Genomic DNA, 18,578 nt, shown 5'->3' on the forward strand with positions numbered 1-18,578 from the left:
ACTTTTCAATGTGTTCATTTTATATTCATCGCAACAAAAAATGTATATGTTTGAAAAATAGTAGAGCATCACTTACTTTTGACATTCTACAGCAGATATGTCCCACCACCAGTCTTAGAATAAGATTCAACTATCAGTATGCCATACTTCTGTAGGTGGAGTTAGGCGTGCGAGGTGCCATTTTGTTATTTGCCTAAGGTAGCAAAATGTTACAGGGCTGGCCCAAAACTAGGAATGGAGCGCAAAATAAGTGTATTGAACAATATAGAAAATGTCTAAAACAGCCATAGCTTTGAGAGCTGTATTTACAAAACATCCTTGAAGATAAGCATTTACACGGTGTAAAAGAAAAAAATCTTCTTGTTTCAGGTTGAGGTGGTAGAAGGGGTAGCTGGGGAAGAAGACCACCATGATGAGCAAGAAGAACATGGCGAGGAAAATGCTGAGGCAGAAGGGCAGCATGATGAGCATGATGAAGATGGTATGATAACGTGGACATGTTTATTAGTCATTTTAAGACATGCACAGGGTTGGATCCAGAATAAGTCCTCTGTACCTCACTGAGTCCTATTTCCTCTCACTTTGGTCCCATTGAAGGTAGTGATGGCTGACATTCTACATTTATTTCAGTGGGACCTAAGTGTGGCTTAGTTTGGATGCAACCTGTAGGTTTTGCCATACACAAGGAACTGTAAGTTGTACCTTCTTTGGGTTGATTAGAAATGAAACAGAAAGCTACTGCAACCCCCTATTCCTCTAACTTGTATTGCTATACGTGTTGGTAATTGTGCATTAGTAATATTGGTATCAAAAACAGCAAGCTTGTGAGATAAATGTATGGCTTTCTGCGGTTGAGTTAAGCAGTAGTTAATGTACTACTGGAGTGCCTTAATCTTCTCAACAGTTGAGCAGTGGGAGAGCTTAAACTGAAAGATAGCTTTGTGAAGAATCTGAAATATTGTATCATGCAGACCACTGTGTTAACATAATTCTATAAATTTGTTATTAGGAAGTGATATGGAGTTGGATCTTCTAGCAGCAGCAGAAACTGAGAGTGATAGTGAGAGTAACCATAGCAACCAGGACAATGCCAGTGGGCGCAGAAGTGTTGTCACTGCAGCTACAGCAGGATCAGAAGCAGGTAATATTCTTTTTATCAGCCTTCATTTTTATGTTTTTTTTTGCAGGGGGGGGGACAATATATTGCTGTACATTATTAAAAGAATTTTAATGTGTCCCCTAGTCTGAGAGAGGTTGATGGGCAAACCTTGAAGTCTACAAGTTGCTTATTTTTTAAGTTACCTTGACTGTTTTGTAGGAGAAAATCAGAAATGGTTAATTATTATTGTTAACAGAACTCTTCACCATAAGCTCCTCTGGGTTACAGCAACAAAATTAATTTAAAACAAAATAAAATCAAGCAGCAACTGTCAGGTTAATAATGTTGCTATGCTTGCAGCCTGAGGGATGTATAAAGGTGGGGTTGCATCTGCAGCTCTGTCTTTTAAAAACACGTTGAAAGAACGCAAGGTAGGAAAATATTTGTGTGCTTCTTAAAAAGTTTTTCTTACTTTGTAGGAGCTGAGTGCCACAGTATACTTTGGATTTCTGGCCTAATAAATAAAGCTCAACCTGCTCTCTTATCAGTGACCCTTATAGTATATCTTTCCCCCTCAGGTGCCAGCAGTGTTCCAGCATTTTTTTCTGAGGATGACTCTCAGTCCAATGACACCAGTGATTCAGATAGCAGCAGCAGCCAGAGTGATGATATAGAGCAAGAGACCTTTATGCTAGACGAGCCTCTGGAGCGAACAACAAACAGCTCTCATGCCAATGGTGCTGCCCAGGCACCCCGCTCAATGCAGTGGGCTGTACGTAACACTCAGAATCAGAGGACTACTAGCACTGCTCCATCTAGTACCTCTGCTCCAGCAGGTATTATAAAAATGATTTTATTTATTTTATTTTTTTACCCCACTGGGCCTTTCTTTTTTCTGATTTCCTATCCAGTGAACTGATTTTTGATTTTGATTTTTCTTGATCCGAAGGGGTACAAGTAATTTATGTACATCTTCTCATAAGCTGCTGTGAAGTGCTTTGTTATTTTAAGAATCATTTATGGACTGGATAGGATCAAATATTGATCATCTGCTTTGTGCTAATACTGGAGCTCATTTCTGTTTAGCTGTTGACGCCCCCTGAATGTGTTTCTTTCTACTTTTAGCAAGTTCAGCAGGCTTGATTTATATTGATCCATCAAACCTGCGTCGAAGTGGCACCATCAGCACAAGTGCGGCAGCGGCAGCAGCGGCTCTTGAGGCTAGCAATGCTAGCAGCTATTTAACATCAGCAAGCAGTTTGGCAAGAGCATATAGCATTGTGATCCGACAAATATCTGATCTGATGGGCCTCATTCCCAAATACAATCACCTGGTGTACTCTCAGATCCCAGCTGCCGTGAAGCTGACGTACCAGGATGCAGTGAATTTGCAGGTAAAGTGCAACAAAGATATGCCAATTTCCGTGTTTACATTTTGTCTTTAATGCAAAATTCCACCTTTAAATTCCTTGGTATAGTCACAGTAAATAACTACTGTTTCATGCTTATTATCATTCTTCTGCCCCCTATATTGGCCACCAGGAAGGGAAATTTCTCCCCTCCTCCAGACCCTAAAACTGGTGGATGGGGAACTAAGGAAAGGTAACAGTTGAATCTGAAATTTAGGGGAATCAAAGTGGATACATTGTGTAATTGGTTCAATAGGGTATGGTTCAGAACTTCTCTGAATTTTTTATGTTTTATGTATGTATACAAAATGTTGATCACATTTGATTTAGAACTACGTTGAGGAAAAACTGATACCCACGTGGAATTGGATGGTGAGCATTATGGACTCCACCGAAGCTCAGTTGCGCTATGGTTCTGCCCTTGCCTCTGCTGGAGACCCAGGGCACCCAAACCACCCACTTCATGCATCACAGAACTCAACCAGGAGGGAGAGGATGACAGCACGAGAAGAAGCTAGCTTAAGAACTTTGGAGGGCAGAAGGTATGCAAATGTACCTCAATAGTTGTATGTTAGTTTCCCCCCCTAAGTAACCACAAGCCAAAAATTTAGTGCAGTTGTCCACACTGATATGTAGCCCTTGGAGGGTTGGCTGACCAAAAGATTAGCCACCCCTGGTCTAAAATGCAATACTTCCGTGTCCCAAAACCATTTGTTTTGTTTTTTATCATTACAGGCGTGCTACACTGCTTAGTGCTCGTCAGGGGATGATGTCGGCAAGGGGGGACTTCCTAAATTATGCCCTCTCCTTGATGCGTTCTCACAATGATGAGCATTCTGATGTTCTTCCAGTTTTGGATGTCTGCTCATTGAAACATGTAGCGTATGTTTTTCAAGCTCTCATTTATTGGATTAAAGCAATGAACCAGCAGACTACCTTGGATACACCTCAGCTGGAACGGAAGAGGTACGGAAGCCAGTTACTCAATGGAAATATAGCTAGATTGTGCACGGGCGCTGGTGTCCCCTTTGATTCATAACACTAATGCATGTGTCTTGCGGTTATATATGTAGCATATGCAGTAGATTAGTATATATGTACAGCTGAAGATGATGCAGTTCTGGTAATCAAGTATTACCTGGAATTTAGCTATTGCTGAAATATTGGTCTGGTTATGAGAATTCACTAGAAATCTGAACATTTTCAGTTTGGGCATCTGCAAAATGAAGGAGGGAACGTTATGGACCCCCAGTACCAAACCAGAAAGGTGGTCTAGAATGATACATTGGTCAGAGCAATAGTATTGATGGTCACATGCCTCCATTCCTCTCCCAGGATATATTCATAGCTCTTTGACCAAACCAAAGTTCAGGCACTCAAGCTCTTTCAACAGGAAACAACAATTTAACAATGTACCGAGAAACATAATAATTTCATAGAAGCCAGTTTACAAGGACCCACATACCAATCCTGTTATTTCTCTTTTGTCTTTCAAAGTATTTTTTGAAAGGCAAGTGAAGCATTCATCATAATCATAAACACACTATTCTCCCAATTATCCTTTTCTTAGGAAATGAATGTTGTTGCTTTGGGTGCTTCAATTTGTTTTTAAAATAGTGGAAGGATTTAAATATATTCAGCTTTTTGGATTTAAACTACCCTTTTCAATTTGTTGAAAGGTGTTACACACAATGATACAAATAAATATGTTTAGCACTAAGCCTTCACTTGCATTTATAGTTAGAACATTACATTATAAAAATATGAGTACACTATACATGTAGGTCTTAATTTTCCAAATACTCATTATACAAAATTTCATTTATCCAGACAATAAGAATTTGTACCCTAACCTCATTACATGAACATCTGAATCAGATACCCGAGCAGCGGAACCTCTGTGTATACAAATATCTGAGAATTGCTTCTTTTAAACCTGCCAATTTACTGAGCTCAGGCTCTTTATTGGTTTTCTTTCCTTAGTCACAGCTTGGTGGGGTGGGGTGGCGCCTCTGGCTGCAGCTCCGGTCAGCAGCTGGACGTGGACGACCCTTCTCAAATGAAGCTGTGACTGAGGAAATAGGAGCACAATAAGAACCCTGATCTTGGTGAAAATGGCAGCTTTACAGGAAGTAATTCAGGATGGAGGGCCAAGCAGTAGGCCAGCAAGCTGTGGGAACATGTTGGGATTTTCCCCATACGAATCAATGGAAATCATAAGCTTTTTATGCAAACACTCACTTAATGAACAATTTCTAAGGAAAGCGGGACCTGCATGTGTATGGTATAGCTGTAGGACTGTATAGCTGATAACAATATTTTTAATAATTTTTCTTGTGTAGCACTAGTAAATTTTAGTACTACGTGCCATCTAAAATAACCTGTCATTCACTTTTTTTTTTAAAAGGACCCGGGAACTTTTGGAACTTGGTCTTGACAATGAAGATTCAGAGCATGAAAATGATGATGACACAAATCAAAGTTAGTACTTGTATAGTTTGGGGTTGTGGGGAGCTGGAAAGAGACTTGATCATATCTCTGCATCTTGGGTTTAAATGATTCACGGACATTGATAATTGTTCAAGCACAATAAAATTGATAAAAATGAAGTCCTAGCTAGTTTTTTTCAGGGGTCAGCTGTAGGACCTATTTCAGTGCCAGGGTTCAGTGCCTTTGAAAATGTTCATAGTGTCTCTTCTGCCACTGAATAACTTACCTAGTCAGCTTCTGGGATTTATGGTAGTGATGGGTTCACCTGCACCAATTCATCTTGTATTCCTAGTGTGGTTTTTAAAAGAATCTTCCAAAAAGTCCTAACGTTAGGACACTTGGATGAGCTCCCCACTGTCCCTCTCTGCTTGTTCCTATGCTCTCCTTTCCCAGATTTAACTTTGTGAAGCTAGGAAATAGGGGCTTGTGGCAGTAGCAATACCATTTTAAGATGTAGGCATTCACATGGACTGCACTTCCTTTGCAGACGCTGGAAAATGGAATTTCTAGTGGGCTGAGTTTAGAAGGCTTTAGAAACTCATTTTTTCAGTCTAGCCAGCACAGGTTTATGTGGGTACTAGGATCCTGTATTGCCACCCTTCTCTACTTTTTGCTTCTCCCCTGAAAGTAGGGTGGAAAATTCCAGTAGCTTAGTTGCAAAAAAGTGATTGTGTTGTTGGATGTGGGCACCTGAGAGAGAGAGAGAGAGAGACTGAAAAAAGAAGACAAATTGTCTGCAGAACTGCAGTCTGAATAGAAATCCAATGAGTAATCTGACAAGTTCAGCTTTGAAGTATTTGAAAAGAATAAAGGAACTGGCTGCAATCAGCGTTACGATGCCGAAGTTTCCTTCGGGAGGAATGGAAGTGAAAGAGGGGAAAGCAACAAGATTGGAGGAAGATAGAAAGATAAATGACAAGGAGGAGAAGTAAATGGTGGAAAAGAGGGGAGATTAAAATATAGACAGGGAGTCATAGTAATATTTTAAAAGGGAAGAGTAGTTGAATGCTGTTCCTTGTTTTTATATAGCATTTTAAACTTGCAAAAGTATTATGGGTGTTATTTTGTTGGAAGCTGCCCAGAGTGGCTGGGTCAATTCAGTCAGATGGGGAGTATATAAATAATAAATCACAATTGGTATTTTTAATAATTTTGAAAAATTATAAGCTAATAATCAAGAAGCAGACAAAAGTGGAAGCAGACAAAAGTGGAACTTCTGATATTTTGTCCTAAAAAACTGGAGAAGTGTTATCAGCATAAAGTAACAGAGCAAATCTGTATCAAATAATCACTGTTATATTGTAATGATTTGTTTTAACTGGACACTTTTCAGGTGCTACACTTAATGACAAAGATGATGACTCCCTTCCAGCTGAAACAGGCCAAAATCATCCATTCTTCCGACGATCAGATTCCATGACATTCCTTGGCTGTATTCCGCCCAACCCTTTTGAAGTTCCTCTAGCAGAGGCCATTCCACTAGCAGACCAGCCACATCTGTTACAGGTAATATTAACTGAGAAAGCTTAAATTGCTTGATTCCTAAGCTGCACACACAATTTAATACTCCAGACACATTAGCCGTTGTTAAACAATTGTGAGCAGATTGTAAATCAGCCACAACTTCTGCTAATACATGCAGTAGGAAGTTCAGTCCCTTATTGTCCAATATGTCAATATTGTTTTTGTTAAGATACAGTACACTATTCCAATTTCCGTCTTTCCAAACAACAGCTTTTTTTGCTTTGCTTAGTTCCCCCGCACCCATTACAAAGCAAGCTAACTACCCAAGTGCCTTAATCAGTCTTGTTCTAATGTTAGTGAAGCAAAATATTCCTTAAGATTAAACCCTGTAATAGTCATTTGGAGTGCCGTTCCTGGGCCTGGGTAGCTAATTTGCTCAGATGCAGGACAGGAATTGATACAGCCAGTAGTTTTTTGGCATGTTACTCTTCCTCAAAGCATGGTGGCATGTGAGGAAGAAAAGAAATTCTCACTGTAGAGAAGAGATGCATGGATCAGCTGCTTACGTTGTGATCAGGAAAGTTGCATCTGCATCAGTGTTGGCTCACATGTAAATTACCTCTGGGTTTTTTTCAGCCAAATGCTAGAAAAGAAGATTTGTTTGGTCGGCCAAGTCAGGGTCTATATTCATCCTCTGCCAATAGTGGAAAGTGTTTAATGGAAGTGACTGTGGATAGAAACTGTCTTGAGGTATGAATTTATTGTGATACATGTTACAAATTCATAACATTGCTTCTTTCCCTCTCCGTTCATCCACTTTCTCTTTTCACTCTTATTTTGCTAAAAAAATGAGAGCAAGTCTATATATCCATATTTCTTTATCCACTCTCAATTCCCTTCCAGGCCTGCTAAGGACTTTACCTTGCCTTAAAGAGCCACAGGATTACCATAGTATTCATTTCAGACTCTGGAAATGCAATTGCAGTGGCTGGAAGGCAGGCCTTACCCAAATGCAATTGCTGCCTGCTCCTCTAGTGAGCAGTCAGATAGATATTAACTCTTTCTCCAAGTGGGAATGCATAGAAGTTGTTTTTTTAAAAAAGCTGGTTAGATGTTTTTTTGATGGATGCATCCACAATGGATATTTCCAAATGTTCATGGCTATTGGTGTGTATGCAAAGTTAAATTTGGAAGAGAAAAGGCCTGCTCCCATAGAATATTAGATCTGAAAATTCCACATTGCTATTTTAGAGAGCTTCTCATCTCAGTCTATAATACTATGTATAATATATTATCAGCTTGGACATTTTTAGGGCTTGCTTTGTTTCAGTGGAGAGGTCCATGAATAAAAATGAACATTGATCCCACTGATTTCTATAGGACCAGTCAAGTTAATCCAGACTCTGATTCAGCTAGTATTAGGCTTTAGGTTCTTGCACTATAGTGACCTTGTTTGCATGTCATGAGTTAATGGTTCACTATGGATGCGTTAAGCTGGGCTGTAGCATTATGTCTGAACCAGTTACTGGGGTTTGTTTTGCTCCAAACAAACCATGATCTGTAGGCAAAGTTTGGTCTTGATTTACAGATTGCATTTGGTTGAGTGAAACAAACCAGAGTCCCTGGTTGGGACATAATGCCAGGTTTGTTTCTCCTGCTTGTTGTTGGGGCAGAGCGAAGAAGCCAAGATCAGCTCTTTCATGATAAAGTTGACGATGGTTAATGATGATATGCAGACTGTACCAAAATAGTATTGCAGACGAGTCTAGAGCATGAAAATACCCTGCAGTGTTTTACAAACCTGTTTCAATGCTCTTTTGTTTAGGTTCTTCCAACCAAAATGTCTTACGCAGCAAATTTAAAAAATGTAATGAGCATGCAGAATCGGCAGAAGAAGGAAGAAGAACAAAATGTGCCATCTGAAGAATCGGAGAGTTCTAAGCCAGGCCCTTCAGCTCATGATCTTGCAGCGCAGCTGAAAAGCAGTTTACTGGCAGAGATTGGACTGACCGAAAGTGAAGGTCCACCTCTGACATCCTTCAGGTACCATTACTTACGAAACAACACCTTTACTTTTACTCCTTTGTGCTCAGTACTGCATAGCCAGGAGGGTTAGTTGCCACAAATGACTGCTTGGGAAAGGCAACAGCAGCAGGAAAGAGAGAGAGGAAATGGCTGTGTTGTGAACGCAGGGTTTCCATCTTAGTTCTTATTCAATTTTTGCAATTACCATTGCTGTTTGGTATTTGCATTGTTTTCGCGAGTGCCACTTTTCTTTGTACGTTACCTTGCTATTTACCATATTTTTTGCCCTATAGGACGCACCGTCCCATAAGGCGCACCTAGTTTTTTTGGGGGGAAATAAAGGGGGAAAAATTATTTTCCCCCCAGGCGTGGGGCTGGGGCGGGGGAGACCCGAGCTTCCCCCGACCCCAGTCCCCAAACAGGCAGCTCTCTGCAAGCCGTGGGAGCCCAGCGCTGGCTCCCGCTGCTTGCGGAGAGGTCCGCGAAGCCTGGAGAGCGAGAAGGGTCGGTGCGCACCGACCCCTCTCATTCTCCAGGCTTCAGCAAAAGCCTGCATTCGCCCCATAGGACGCACACACATTTCCCCTTCATTTTTGGAGGGGGAAAAGTGCGTCCTATAGGGCGAAAAATACGGTAGTTCATGTGCTTGTGATCAGGATAATCCTTGATGGATACTGCAGAGAGATTGTCACTTGACTCTTCCTGCTAGAAACTTTGAGTTGTTTGGCAGCAACTGAGCGCAACATAATCCTAATTTTAACTTGCTTACTATATAAAAGTAATCTCTGTTCTCCTGGTTCTTTTTAAATTTTTGTCTGCCAGGCCACAGTGCAGTTTTATGGGGATGGTTATTTCTCATGATATGCTGCTTGGACGTTGGCGGCTTTCCCTAGAGTTATTTGGAAGAGTGTTCATGGAAGATGTAGGAGCGGAACCAGGATCAGTAAGTATCTTCTTGAATGAAGACAGCTAGATTGTTTTGTAGGCCTTTCCTTTTACTAATACATTGTTTCTCTTTGTAGATTTTGACTGAATTAGGTGGGTTTGAAGTAAAAGAATCTAAATTCCGCCGAGAAATGGAAAAACTGAGAAACCAACAATCTAGAGATTTAACACTAGAGGTAAGAAGTTTCAGTGTTATCTTTTTGAGTTTAGCTAGATTTATCCTGTTGCTCTTGCAATTACCTACCTCAGTAAATTAGGATGTAAAATGGTGGCCCAGCCATCGCTGTGTATGCTGCAGCTGAAGGATGTTTTTGGGTGCTAGTGTGGCTGTAGATTGTATTTTCATTCTTTAGTTTGTCTGTTCTTTACCGTGTCCTCCTAATGTGCTTTCTAGGTTGATCGGGATAGAGATCTTCTAATTCAGCAGACGATGAGGCAGCTCAACAATCATTTTGGTCGCCGATGTGCTACAACTCCAATGGCTGTCCACAGGGTAAAGGTCACGTTTAAGGATGAGCCAGGAGAAGGCAGTGGCGTAGCAAGAAGCTTTTACACGGCCATTGCACAAGCTTTTTTGTCAAACGAGAAGCTGCCAAATCTGGACTGTATTCAGAATGCCAACAAAGGGACACATACAAGTAAGTATATTGTAATAAATGTGTTATGTATAACATTGAAGACTTGGAACAGTGAAGCAGGATGAGGGGCAAGAAATTATGCAGGGTTCTGCATTATCCTCAGGTTTTCAAATCATTACGAGGGGCACATCTGCTTATTTAACAGTAAATCTGAGGATCCTGAATTTTGCACTCATCACAAGTCTGTGCCCTTAAGGTGGTCACAATACACACAGTTCTGATGGGGGAAAATCTGTATTCTCCATCAATCCTTCATTTAAACATAGTGTAGAACATTTTAGCATGAAATAAAGATGCCTGCAGAGAACATTGGGTGGGTGTGTGGGTGGGAACAGGAAGAATTGTCAGACTGCCAGAATTCTTGCTTGGTTCCATATTATTTCCATAGAATACAAGTTAACAGATTCCTGCCTTGAGTCTATATGCTAAACTTCATCAAAGGGGAGTCAACTGAAGAAAGGAAAAGTAACAGGCAGGACTAAACAGGGGAAAGCAAATGGATTTTATTTTAGTTACATGTATTTGGCTTTTTTTTTAAGGCTTCAGCCAGTGAAGGGTTACATTTTAACTTTGTTTCCTTCAAATATTTTAAGATAAACTTCCAATATTGTGTGGTGGTAGAAAAGAACTTGAAGAACAAGCCTGATTTATATATGTCTTTAAATCTTAATTTGGAATTGTGATTCCAGGCTAAATTTTGTGTTCTTCTCCCTCAGCCTTGGTTTCCACAGTTTTATGATCTTTCATAGTATTTGTAAGGGAGCACTGTTTACAAACCATAAGTATGTCTTGCCCCTTTAAGGTCTCATGCAGAGATTACGAAACAGAGGGGAAAGGGATCGGGAAAGGGAGCGCGAAAGAGAAATGAGGAGGAACAGCAGCGGCTTGCGAACTGGTTCTAGGAGGGACAGGGATAGGTAAGTAGCTTTCTTTTGAAGTTAACTTCAAATCAGGAGACGATTTGGAATAATAAACTGCTCGTTCTCACCAGGAGTTTCGTTGAAAGGCAGAAAATAAATCTCTAAATTAACTGCTCCTCAGAAACGGGGCCTCAAAAGTGAGCAAAAGAATTAACTAGGAAGCACCTGCCACTTTACTGGGACACAAAACCAAAGGTGGGGAAGGATGGGTTTAGCGCAGCAAGAGCATACCCTGTATGTAGTGCATTTGATGTGGACCTTTCGGAGAGCAAAGACAATTTCTGATGAATTGCTGTTGTTTTTAAGGGACTTTAGAAGGCAGCTCTCCATTGATACCAGGCCTTTTCGACCCGCATCAGAAGGGAATCCTAGTGATGACCCCGATCCTCTTCCAGCACATCGGCAGGCCCTGGGTGAAAGACTTTATCCCCGTGTACAAGCAATGCAACCTGTAAGGCTAATGTTCTCTTCTGTCTACTGTGGCAAAAATCATTCTTGTTTCTTAATATGTACTGTATTCCACTTAAAAATTGGGTTTGTCTACACATACTTGACATGTTAGTGAATAGTGAATAAGCTGAAGAATACAAAGAGTTTTGCCTTAGACCTGCAATTATTTGTAGTTGTAGGGCTCTGTTGAGGATCCTGTACTCCCCTAGGCATAGGGCTTCAAGATGGATTCCAGTGGAGCAGCAGCTAAATATGTATCAGGATCCATACCTAGACCATCTGCCTCGCGTTAAATAAATGCAAAAGCCTACAAGCATAAATTACAGCAGGGGGCTGAATCTAGGGCAGCTGAAGTTTCCCGAATCTGTAATTTCCACGCAGATGGAGAAGACTAGGGAAAAAATGGAATATAAGATATTAATTTCTCGTTTCCAGGCATTTGCAAGCAAGATCACTGGTATGCTGTTGGAATTGTCTCCTGCTCAGCTGCTTCTGTTGCTCGCCAGTGAAGATTCCCTTCGAGCGAGAGTGGATGAAGCTATGGAACTCATTATTGCGCATGGAAGGTAAACTAACGTTAGGGATAAATCCTTAAGGGAAAACTTTTTTAGATTGCGCCTGGCTTTGAGCTGTCACAGGGGAAAAATTGAATTAGATCTTTTGTACGTTGTAGCTCCTCTACAGAATTCCTGTGGTTTTGTACTTGTTTTTCTATGTTTTCCCACTGGAAAACTATTTGTTGGGTATTAAGAATATTGAGAAAGGAAGACAGATCATTTAGCAGCTAGTAAAATCCATCTGTGCCCGCTTTCCATATTTCCATATTTCTTGAAGGACAAAAAGAGTGATTTATTTTACTAAATTACAATAACATTTAAATTGAATTTTAAATCATGACATTGACTCTGGTTAAATATTTTTCTTTCATTCTGTTCAAAAGGGAAAACGGAGCTGACAGTATCCTAGACCTTGGCTTGTTGGATTCTTCAGATAAAGTACAAGTAAGACAAATGTTTTAACAGTGCCTTTATTAGTTTACCCATGGGACGCGGGTGGCACTGTGGGTAAAACCTCAGTGCCTAGGACTTGCCGATCGTATGGTCGGCGGTTTGAATCCCCGTGACGGGGTGAGCTCCCGTCTTTCGGTCCCAGCTCCTGCCCACCTAGCAGTTTGAAAGCACCCCTAAGTGCAAGTAGATAAATAGGTACCGCTTTATAGCGGGAAGGTAAACGGTGTTTCCGTGTGCTGCGCTGGTGCTGGCTCGCCAGAGCAGCTTCGTCACGCTGGCCACGTGACCCGGAAGTGTCTCCGGACAGCGCTGGCTCCCGGCCTCTTAAGTGAGATGAGCGCACAACCCTAGAGTCGGACACGACTGGCCCGTACGGGCAGGGATACCTACCTTATTAGTTTACTGTTATGTGCATGGAATATGTTGGACTGTTTGCAAGAGGGAAAGATTCTTTCAGTCTAGTACTGTGGTGATGAAACTAAATTTTATTTAAACTTTCCCTTTTAACTAAGTGTGCAATTCCATTAACCTTACCATTTGTTTAATTCCTTTTTTTTTTAACTTGGATGTGGTTTTGACAGACAACTTGTAACAGTGAAGAATATTTCAGTCTTCATTAGTGTGCAGAAAAAAACACCCTTTTTTTACTTCTCTTTTTTTTTAAAAAAAGGAAAACAGAAAACGTCATGGTTCCAGTCGCAGTGTGGTAGACATGGAATTAGATGATACAGATGATGGTGATGACAATGCACCACTGTTCTATCAACCTGGAAAGCGTGGCTTTTATACACCGAGGCCTGGCAAAAATACAGAAGCCAGACTAAATTGTTTCAGAAATATTGGCAGGTAAAATATTCTCAAGATTTGTGTGCATCGCTTTGTGTGAAAAATACTAGAATGTGTACAAAAGTAACGGTCACGAAAAGACGTAAGATTTTGCAATTCAGCACCAGGTTTACAATGATTTCAACTAGACTTTGAAAATATACCATATTTTTCCGTGTATAAGACGCCCCCAATTTTTGGGGACTCCAAATTAAGAAAACACCCCTCAGCACTACCTGTGTATAAGACAAGCCCCAATTTTAAACCTAATTTTTTGGTTAAAAAACCTAGTCTTATACACAGAAAAATGCGGTAATTGATCTCATTTGCTTAGGTGTTCTTCTTTTGACTTGGTTTCTTCATCACTTTTTCTTTTTTTAAAAAACAAAACTTCTTGTTCTGATACGTTTTTTTCTTCAGAATTCTAGGTTTATGCTTGCTACAGAATGAACTTTGCCCCATCACGTTAAATCGACATGTAATAAAAGTTCTTCTTGGCAGAAAGGTAAACCTGCATATAAATCTTAAGAATAGTTAATTATAGGGCTTCAATGTTATTTGATTAAAATTGTGGTGCTTGGTTTAAAATGTAGAGCTTGGTTAATTGAATATTGCCGCTATGTCACCCAACTTTCCATTTAACGCAGTGATTCTTCCTCCCTCTGCTGTGTACTTTTTCCACCAGAAAATGGGAACTCCCTCCAGAGTTCCATGTTCAGGCTTCTTTGAGCATTAGGAAATTGTACTTTGTAGCCACCTCCAGGGCCCCTCAGGAAAAACTGTGATGTGGAAACCTATTTCAAAGGTGTTTCGGATCGTTAACCTGCCTTAACCATGGGCATAAATTTGAACGGAGACATAGGCCCAGATCAGACATGGCATAATGTGAGAGAAAGCAGTGTGCCCTCCCTCCCTCATGGTGCCCTCTAGGCTTACCCTGATATTGTGGCTTGTATTCAAAAAAGTTTCCTGGCATGCACATAAGTAGTAACTGTAATTTAGAGCAAGCCAGGAAACCAGTGCCAAGGTCAGGTGTGCAAGGAGGGAGGAGTGTTGTTTCTGAACTAGGCACATTTGTTTCCTTATGAAAGAACAGAAGATTTGGACATAACCATAGCTGTCAACTTCTCCCTTTTTTTAAGGGAAATTCCCTTATTCCGAATAGGATTCCTTGCAAGAAAAGGGAAAAGTTGACAGCTATGGACATAACACTTCTCCTGACTAACTTGCTTGGTATAGCCTTCAGAAAGCTTTTTGAAGTTCTTAACAGCAAAACTGCTCAGTAGAGTAGCTGTCTTGGTGAGCTGACAAGAAAACTAAAAGTGATGTTTTACATGTGCATTTTATTTTCAGGTTAACTGGCATGATTTTGCTTTTTTCGATCCGGTAATGTATGAGAGTTTGCGGCAACTTATCCTCGCTTCCCAAAGTACAGATGCTGATGCAGTTTTTGCAGCAATGGACTTAGCATTTGCAATAGACCTATGCAAAGAGGAAGGCGGAGGACAGGTAAACAGCAGTTACACCGTTACTCAGACCATTCAACCCTTTTTGCTATTAATTGGAAATGGATGAATGCATCTGTAATATTAGTGGCCAGTTTAACAAAACATATGGCTGAGGAAAATTCCCCTTGGAATGTGTTTCCATTATCTGAGGTATTTGTAAGTATTTTAAGAAGTTGGATTATTTTTTTATATTAAAAATACCACAACCTTCTGTTTCACAATATTTTCCTAGGTTGAACTTATCTCCAATGGTGTAAATATACCAGTCACTCCTCAAAACGTTTATGAATATGTCCGAAAATACGCAGAGCACAGAATGTTAGTAGTTGCAGAACAACCTCTACATGTAAGTAGTACGGTTGAAAGGCATTGGCTTATTTTGATGTTTTCTTACTCACATTTGATAATTTGCATAGAACTGTGTCTTTGAATTGATACATCACAATTTCTGCGCAGTCTCTGAAACTGAGCAAACAATGGTTGCCAGGAAGGTTTCTACTGCTCACCTGCAGGATTGTAAGGCCCCTGTGAAATTTACAAATAGCAAAGGAAGTACCGCTCTTCCTTGTGATTTGAGTGTGAGCATATTATTCTTCAGGCTCTGCTCTTCTAGTTTCTCCCCTCCTGGAGGAAGGAGGCCAGGTGTTTTTTTTTTCCTGGCTGTCACTTCTGACAGCTGGTGCAAGTTGACTTTTTAGTTTGGCCATTCAATCAGGAAAAAGAGAAGTAGAAATTTTGTAAATGAGATGAAAAAAGTATCTCACTTGATGTTTGTGATTATAATAACTTTCTGGGTGGTGAAGGTGCTGCCTTATTGGTCCGTGATTCCTATGCAGAAGTAAACACAAGCCATGTCATGAGGAACAAATAGGACCCCTGCTATAACTCAACATGCTAGAAATTGGGTGTCTGAAAATGTTGGCTGACCTTAATAGCCAGGCCAAAGCTTGTAAACACCAAGGGTTGGAGCCAATGTTAGTAATACTTAGAATAGACCCGTGGAAATTAAGGGGCATTGCTTACTTATGTCCAGCAACTTCAGTGCTCTTGAGTAGAACTTTGTTTGTTGCAACCCCAAGATCCTGCCTCTCCTCTTGTTCCTGACCTTGCTCCGTCTCTCTACATGAGGTCATGTAAAGTTGTCAGTTCTCCACAACTCAGAAAGCCCAGTACAACCCTGTCGCCAAGCTCCATCTTCCGAGTGTAGGGCTGCCTTCATAATGCTTGCCAGAGGACAATAGCTTACTTGCCATGACAAACAGATTTATCTGCCAGTTGTTGGTTCTTTCCGTCCAGTTGTGCAGTAACCAGCCAATATGCAGTTCCTGGTAGTGTTTAAATTAAAATTATTGTGGCTTTTTCAGGCAATGAGGAAAGGTCTGCTGGATGTACTTCCAAAGAATTCATTGGAAGACTTGACAGCAGAAGATTTCAGGCTTCTCGTAAATGGCTGTGGTGAAGTTAATGTGCAAATGCTAATCAGCTTTACGTCCTTCAATGATGAATCAGGTATGAAATTCTTTGTGTAATATTTTAGTCATGCAGCAGTAATATTGCTCCAGACTGCTGGTTTTTTGTTTTGTTGCATATTGGTTAGACAAATGCAATGTTTCCTGAAGCATGCAAGCTATGGGGGAAATTCAGTGTGAGCAAGCATTTGTGTTTGCCTGATGGAATGATCTCCCCTCTCCTCCTGCCACATGCTGATCTAGGGGTTCTTCCGGCCCTCCAGAATGGGTTTTGGGGGAGTGAAGAGGGAGAGAAAGCCCTGTTACCCTAGTGGGAGTCCTTGCTCAGAGTGCTAGCAGAATGGGTTGGTTGCATCCAGCCCTGTGTCTCTCCATTGTATTTGTAGATTTTTGCAGATCTACAAAAATCACAGTGCAGATGGCCCATCCGTTTCTCCTTCACACCAGTCTCTTCAGACCTTTCTAATATAAACTATTGCTTGCGTACTAAATGTAATCTAGTGAAACCATGTCCTTGGATCCCTCTGTCTGCTCTTATTGGCATTTTAATTCACAGTTGGTTGTTGCTATTTGCACAACCAGAGTATTTCCATTAAGTCCACTTTCTGATATCCACAACTAAATGTTATTATCTGCCTGCTCTTCTGTTAATTTGTTTCATTTTTGAACAGGAGAAAATGCTGAAAAGCTTTTGCAGTTCAAACGTTGGTTTTGGTCTATAGTTGAGAAGATGAGTATGACTGAAAGGCAAGATCTAGTAAGTATTCTTTCTTTTGGTCAACATATGGGATTTGTTAATCCCTGTTGGTACTAGATGACTCCACATTGGGGAGAAAAACAGTTTCTTATTTTAACTACCCCAGTATGGTATCATTTCCTCCTGGGCCCAAAGAGCAAGTTCAATCACTCAGGAGTTTGGGATTTGGAGTCTCTTCAAGATTGGTTTCTCCTGGTACATTTCAAACCTCTTTTGAAACTGAGGGGGGAGTATCAAAATCAGGCTACAATATAATACAGAGTCTGCCATAAAAAAAAGAAAATCAGTAACATTTCCCCTTGGGCATTAGTTCTGACTTCAACTTTTCAGTTTTTTAAAAGACTGGACAATGAGAATCTCGAGTAGATTACTTTTAGTTACTCTCATAAAATGAGGTGGTTATTATCAGAAATGCTTCACATTCGTTATTTGAGCATTGTAGGTTTCTGTTACTGATTCAATTCAAGCTCTGTGTTAATTATTTTCTCTACCATAGAGCTCCATTATTTGTGGAAAAACAAAGAATCAAAGATGGTGCTGACAGATAACTTCATAAATATTGTTCGAATCTACAGGAGTTGGGCATAAAGGGATGTAACATTAGTAACAACAGTGTGTGGACATGAGGGACTAGGCTAGTGCCTTAAATGTTCACAGTAAATTCAAGTATTAAAGTATTTAAACCTGGCGCCTGCTTCCCAAAGCCCAGAGCACAATGCCCTGATGGGGTCCAAGAGTCCTCCCTCCACATTCCCAAAGCCCACCGATGCTCAGGACATCATGTATGCAACGTCTCCCCCCCCCCCAATCGCCCTCGCAAGCTGGCGCCTCTGGCCCTAACTGTCCCCCTACGATAAATTTCACTGCATGCCACTGAAATATAAAATTGGCATGTGAATTCCCCCCTCCCCAAATCATTAACAGGTCACTGTTTATTTGCACCTTAGGTTTATTTCTGGACGTCAAGCCCATCCTTGCCCGCTAGCGAAGAAGGATTTCAGCCCATGCCATCCATCACAATAAGGCCACCAGATGACCAACACCTTCCTACAGCGAACACTTGTATTTCTCGCCTTTATGTCCCTCTGTATTCTTCTAAACAGATTCTCAAGCAGAAGTTGCTACTCGCCATTAAGACCAAAAATTTTGGTTTTGTGTAGAGTATAAAAAGTGTGTATTGCTGTGTAATATTAATAGCTAGTTTTTTTGTAGATTTTCCATTTGTCTATAAAAGTTTATGAAAGTTAATGCTGTCATACTCTCCCTGCTGGTATTGCAATGACTAAATGCAACATTCCTGTACTAAGTTTGCAACCCAAGGGGCCGAAGGAGCACTAGCAATGTCGGACTGTAACCATTTGCTAGTTGCCGGCTTCCTGGCCAACCCCAGCCAAAGATGACAGCAGAACAATATAAATTACACTGTGATTTAGCTTTTTGCCGGGGGAGGGTGGGGAAGGAATATGTAAAATGTTCTAAGAAAATTCACTGCTGCCTTTGTGGAAAGTGCTTCAGCAAAGGTTCATGTATAGAGGGAGTAGGGAATTTCAAAATAAAAGATGAAGTATG

At 40.7% G+C, this 18,578-nt stretch overlaps 1 protein-coding gene across 8 annotated transcripts in view; it reads left to right on the forward strand.

Moving 5' to 3' along the window:
- Nucleotides 1-18,578, forward strand: part of UBR5 (ubiquitin protein ligase E3 component n-recognin 5) — a 66,654-nt gene extending 48,076 nt beyond the window's left edge. For 7 of the 8 annotated variants that reach the window (XM_081918587.1, XM_081918586.1, XM_081918588.1 and 4 more), the window contains 24 exons: nt 370-481; nt 1,010-1,141; nt 1,678-1,935; nt 2,225-2,493; nt 2,839-3,050; nt 3,244-3,474; nt 4,916-4,989; nt 6,332-6,504; nt 7,099-7,212; nt 8,288-8,505; nt 9,310-9,430; nt 9,510-9,608; nt 9,827-10,070; nt 10,873-10,987; nt 11,297-11,441; nt 11,876-12,006; nt 12,381-12,441; nt 13,121-13,296; nt 13,696-13,780; nt 14,629-14,784; nt 15,016-15,129; nt 16,148-16,292; nt 16,924-17,009; nt 17,957-18,578. In XM_081918587.1, coding sequence (XP_081774713.1) covers nt 370-481; nt 1,010-1,141; nt 1,678-1,935; nt 2,225-2,493; nt 2,839-3,050; nt 3,244-3,474; nt 4,916-4,989; nt 6,332-6,504; nt 7,099-7,212; nt 8,288-8,505; nt 9,310-9,430; nt 9,510-9,608; nt 9,827-10,070; nt 10,873-10,987; nt 11,297-11,441; nt 11,876-12,006; nt 12,381-12,441; nt 13,121-13,296; nt 13,696-13,780; nt 14,629-14,784; nt 15,016-15,129; nt 16,148-16,292; nt 16,924-17,009; nt 17,957-18,169 — 3,684 coding nt within the window. In that variant the 3' untranslated portion in view covers nt 18,170-18,578. The remainder of the gene's footprint in view (nt 1-369; nt 482-1,009; nt 1,142-1,677; nt 1,936-2,224; nt 2,494-2,838; nt 3,051-3,243; nt 3,475-4,915; nt 4,990-6,331; nt 6,505-7,098; nt 7,213-8,287; nt 8,506-9,309; nt 9,431-9,509; nt 9,609-9,826; nt 10,071-10,872; nt 10,988-11,296; nt 11,442-11,875; nt 12,007-12,380; nt 12,442-13,120; nt 13,297-13,695; nt 13,781-14,628; nt 14,785-15,015; nt 15,130-16,147; nt 16,293-16,923; nt 17,010-17,956) is intronic. The other variant, XM_081918589.1, reaches the window with a different exon arrangement.

This window comes from Podarcis melisellensis (assembly GCF_964234715.1).
Source record: "Podarcis melisellensis genome assembly, chromosome: 7".
NCBI lineage: Eukaryota > Metazoa > Chordata > Lepidosauria > Squamata > Lacertidae > Podarcis > Podarcis melisellensis.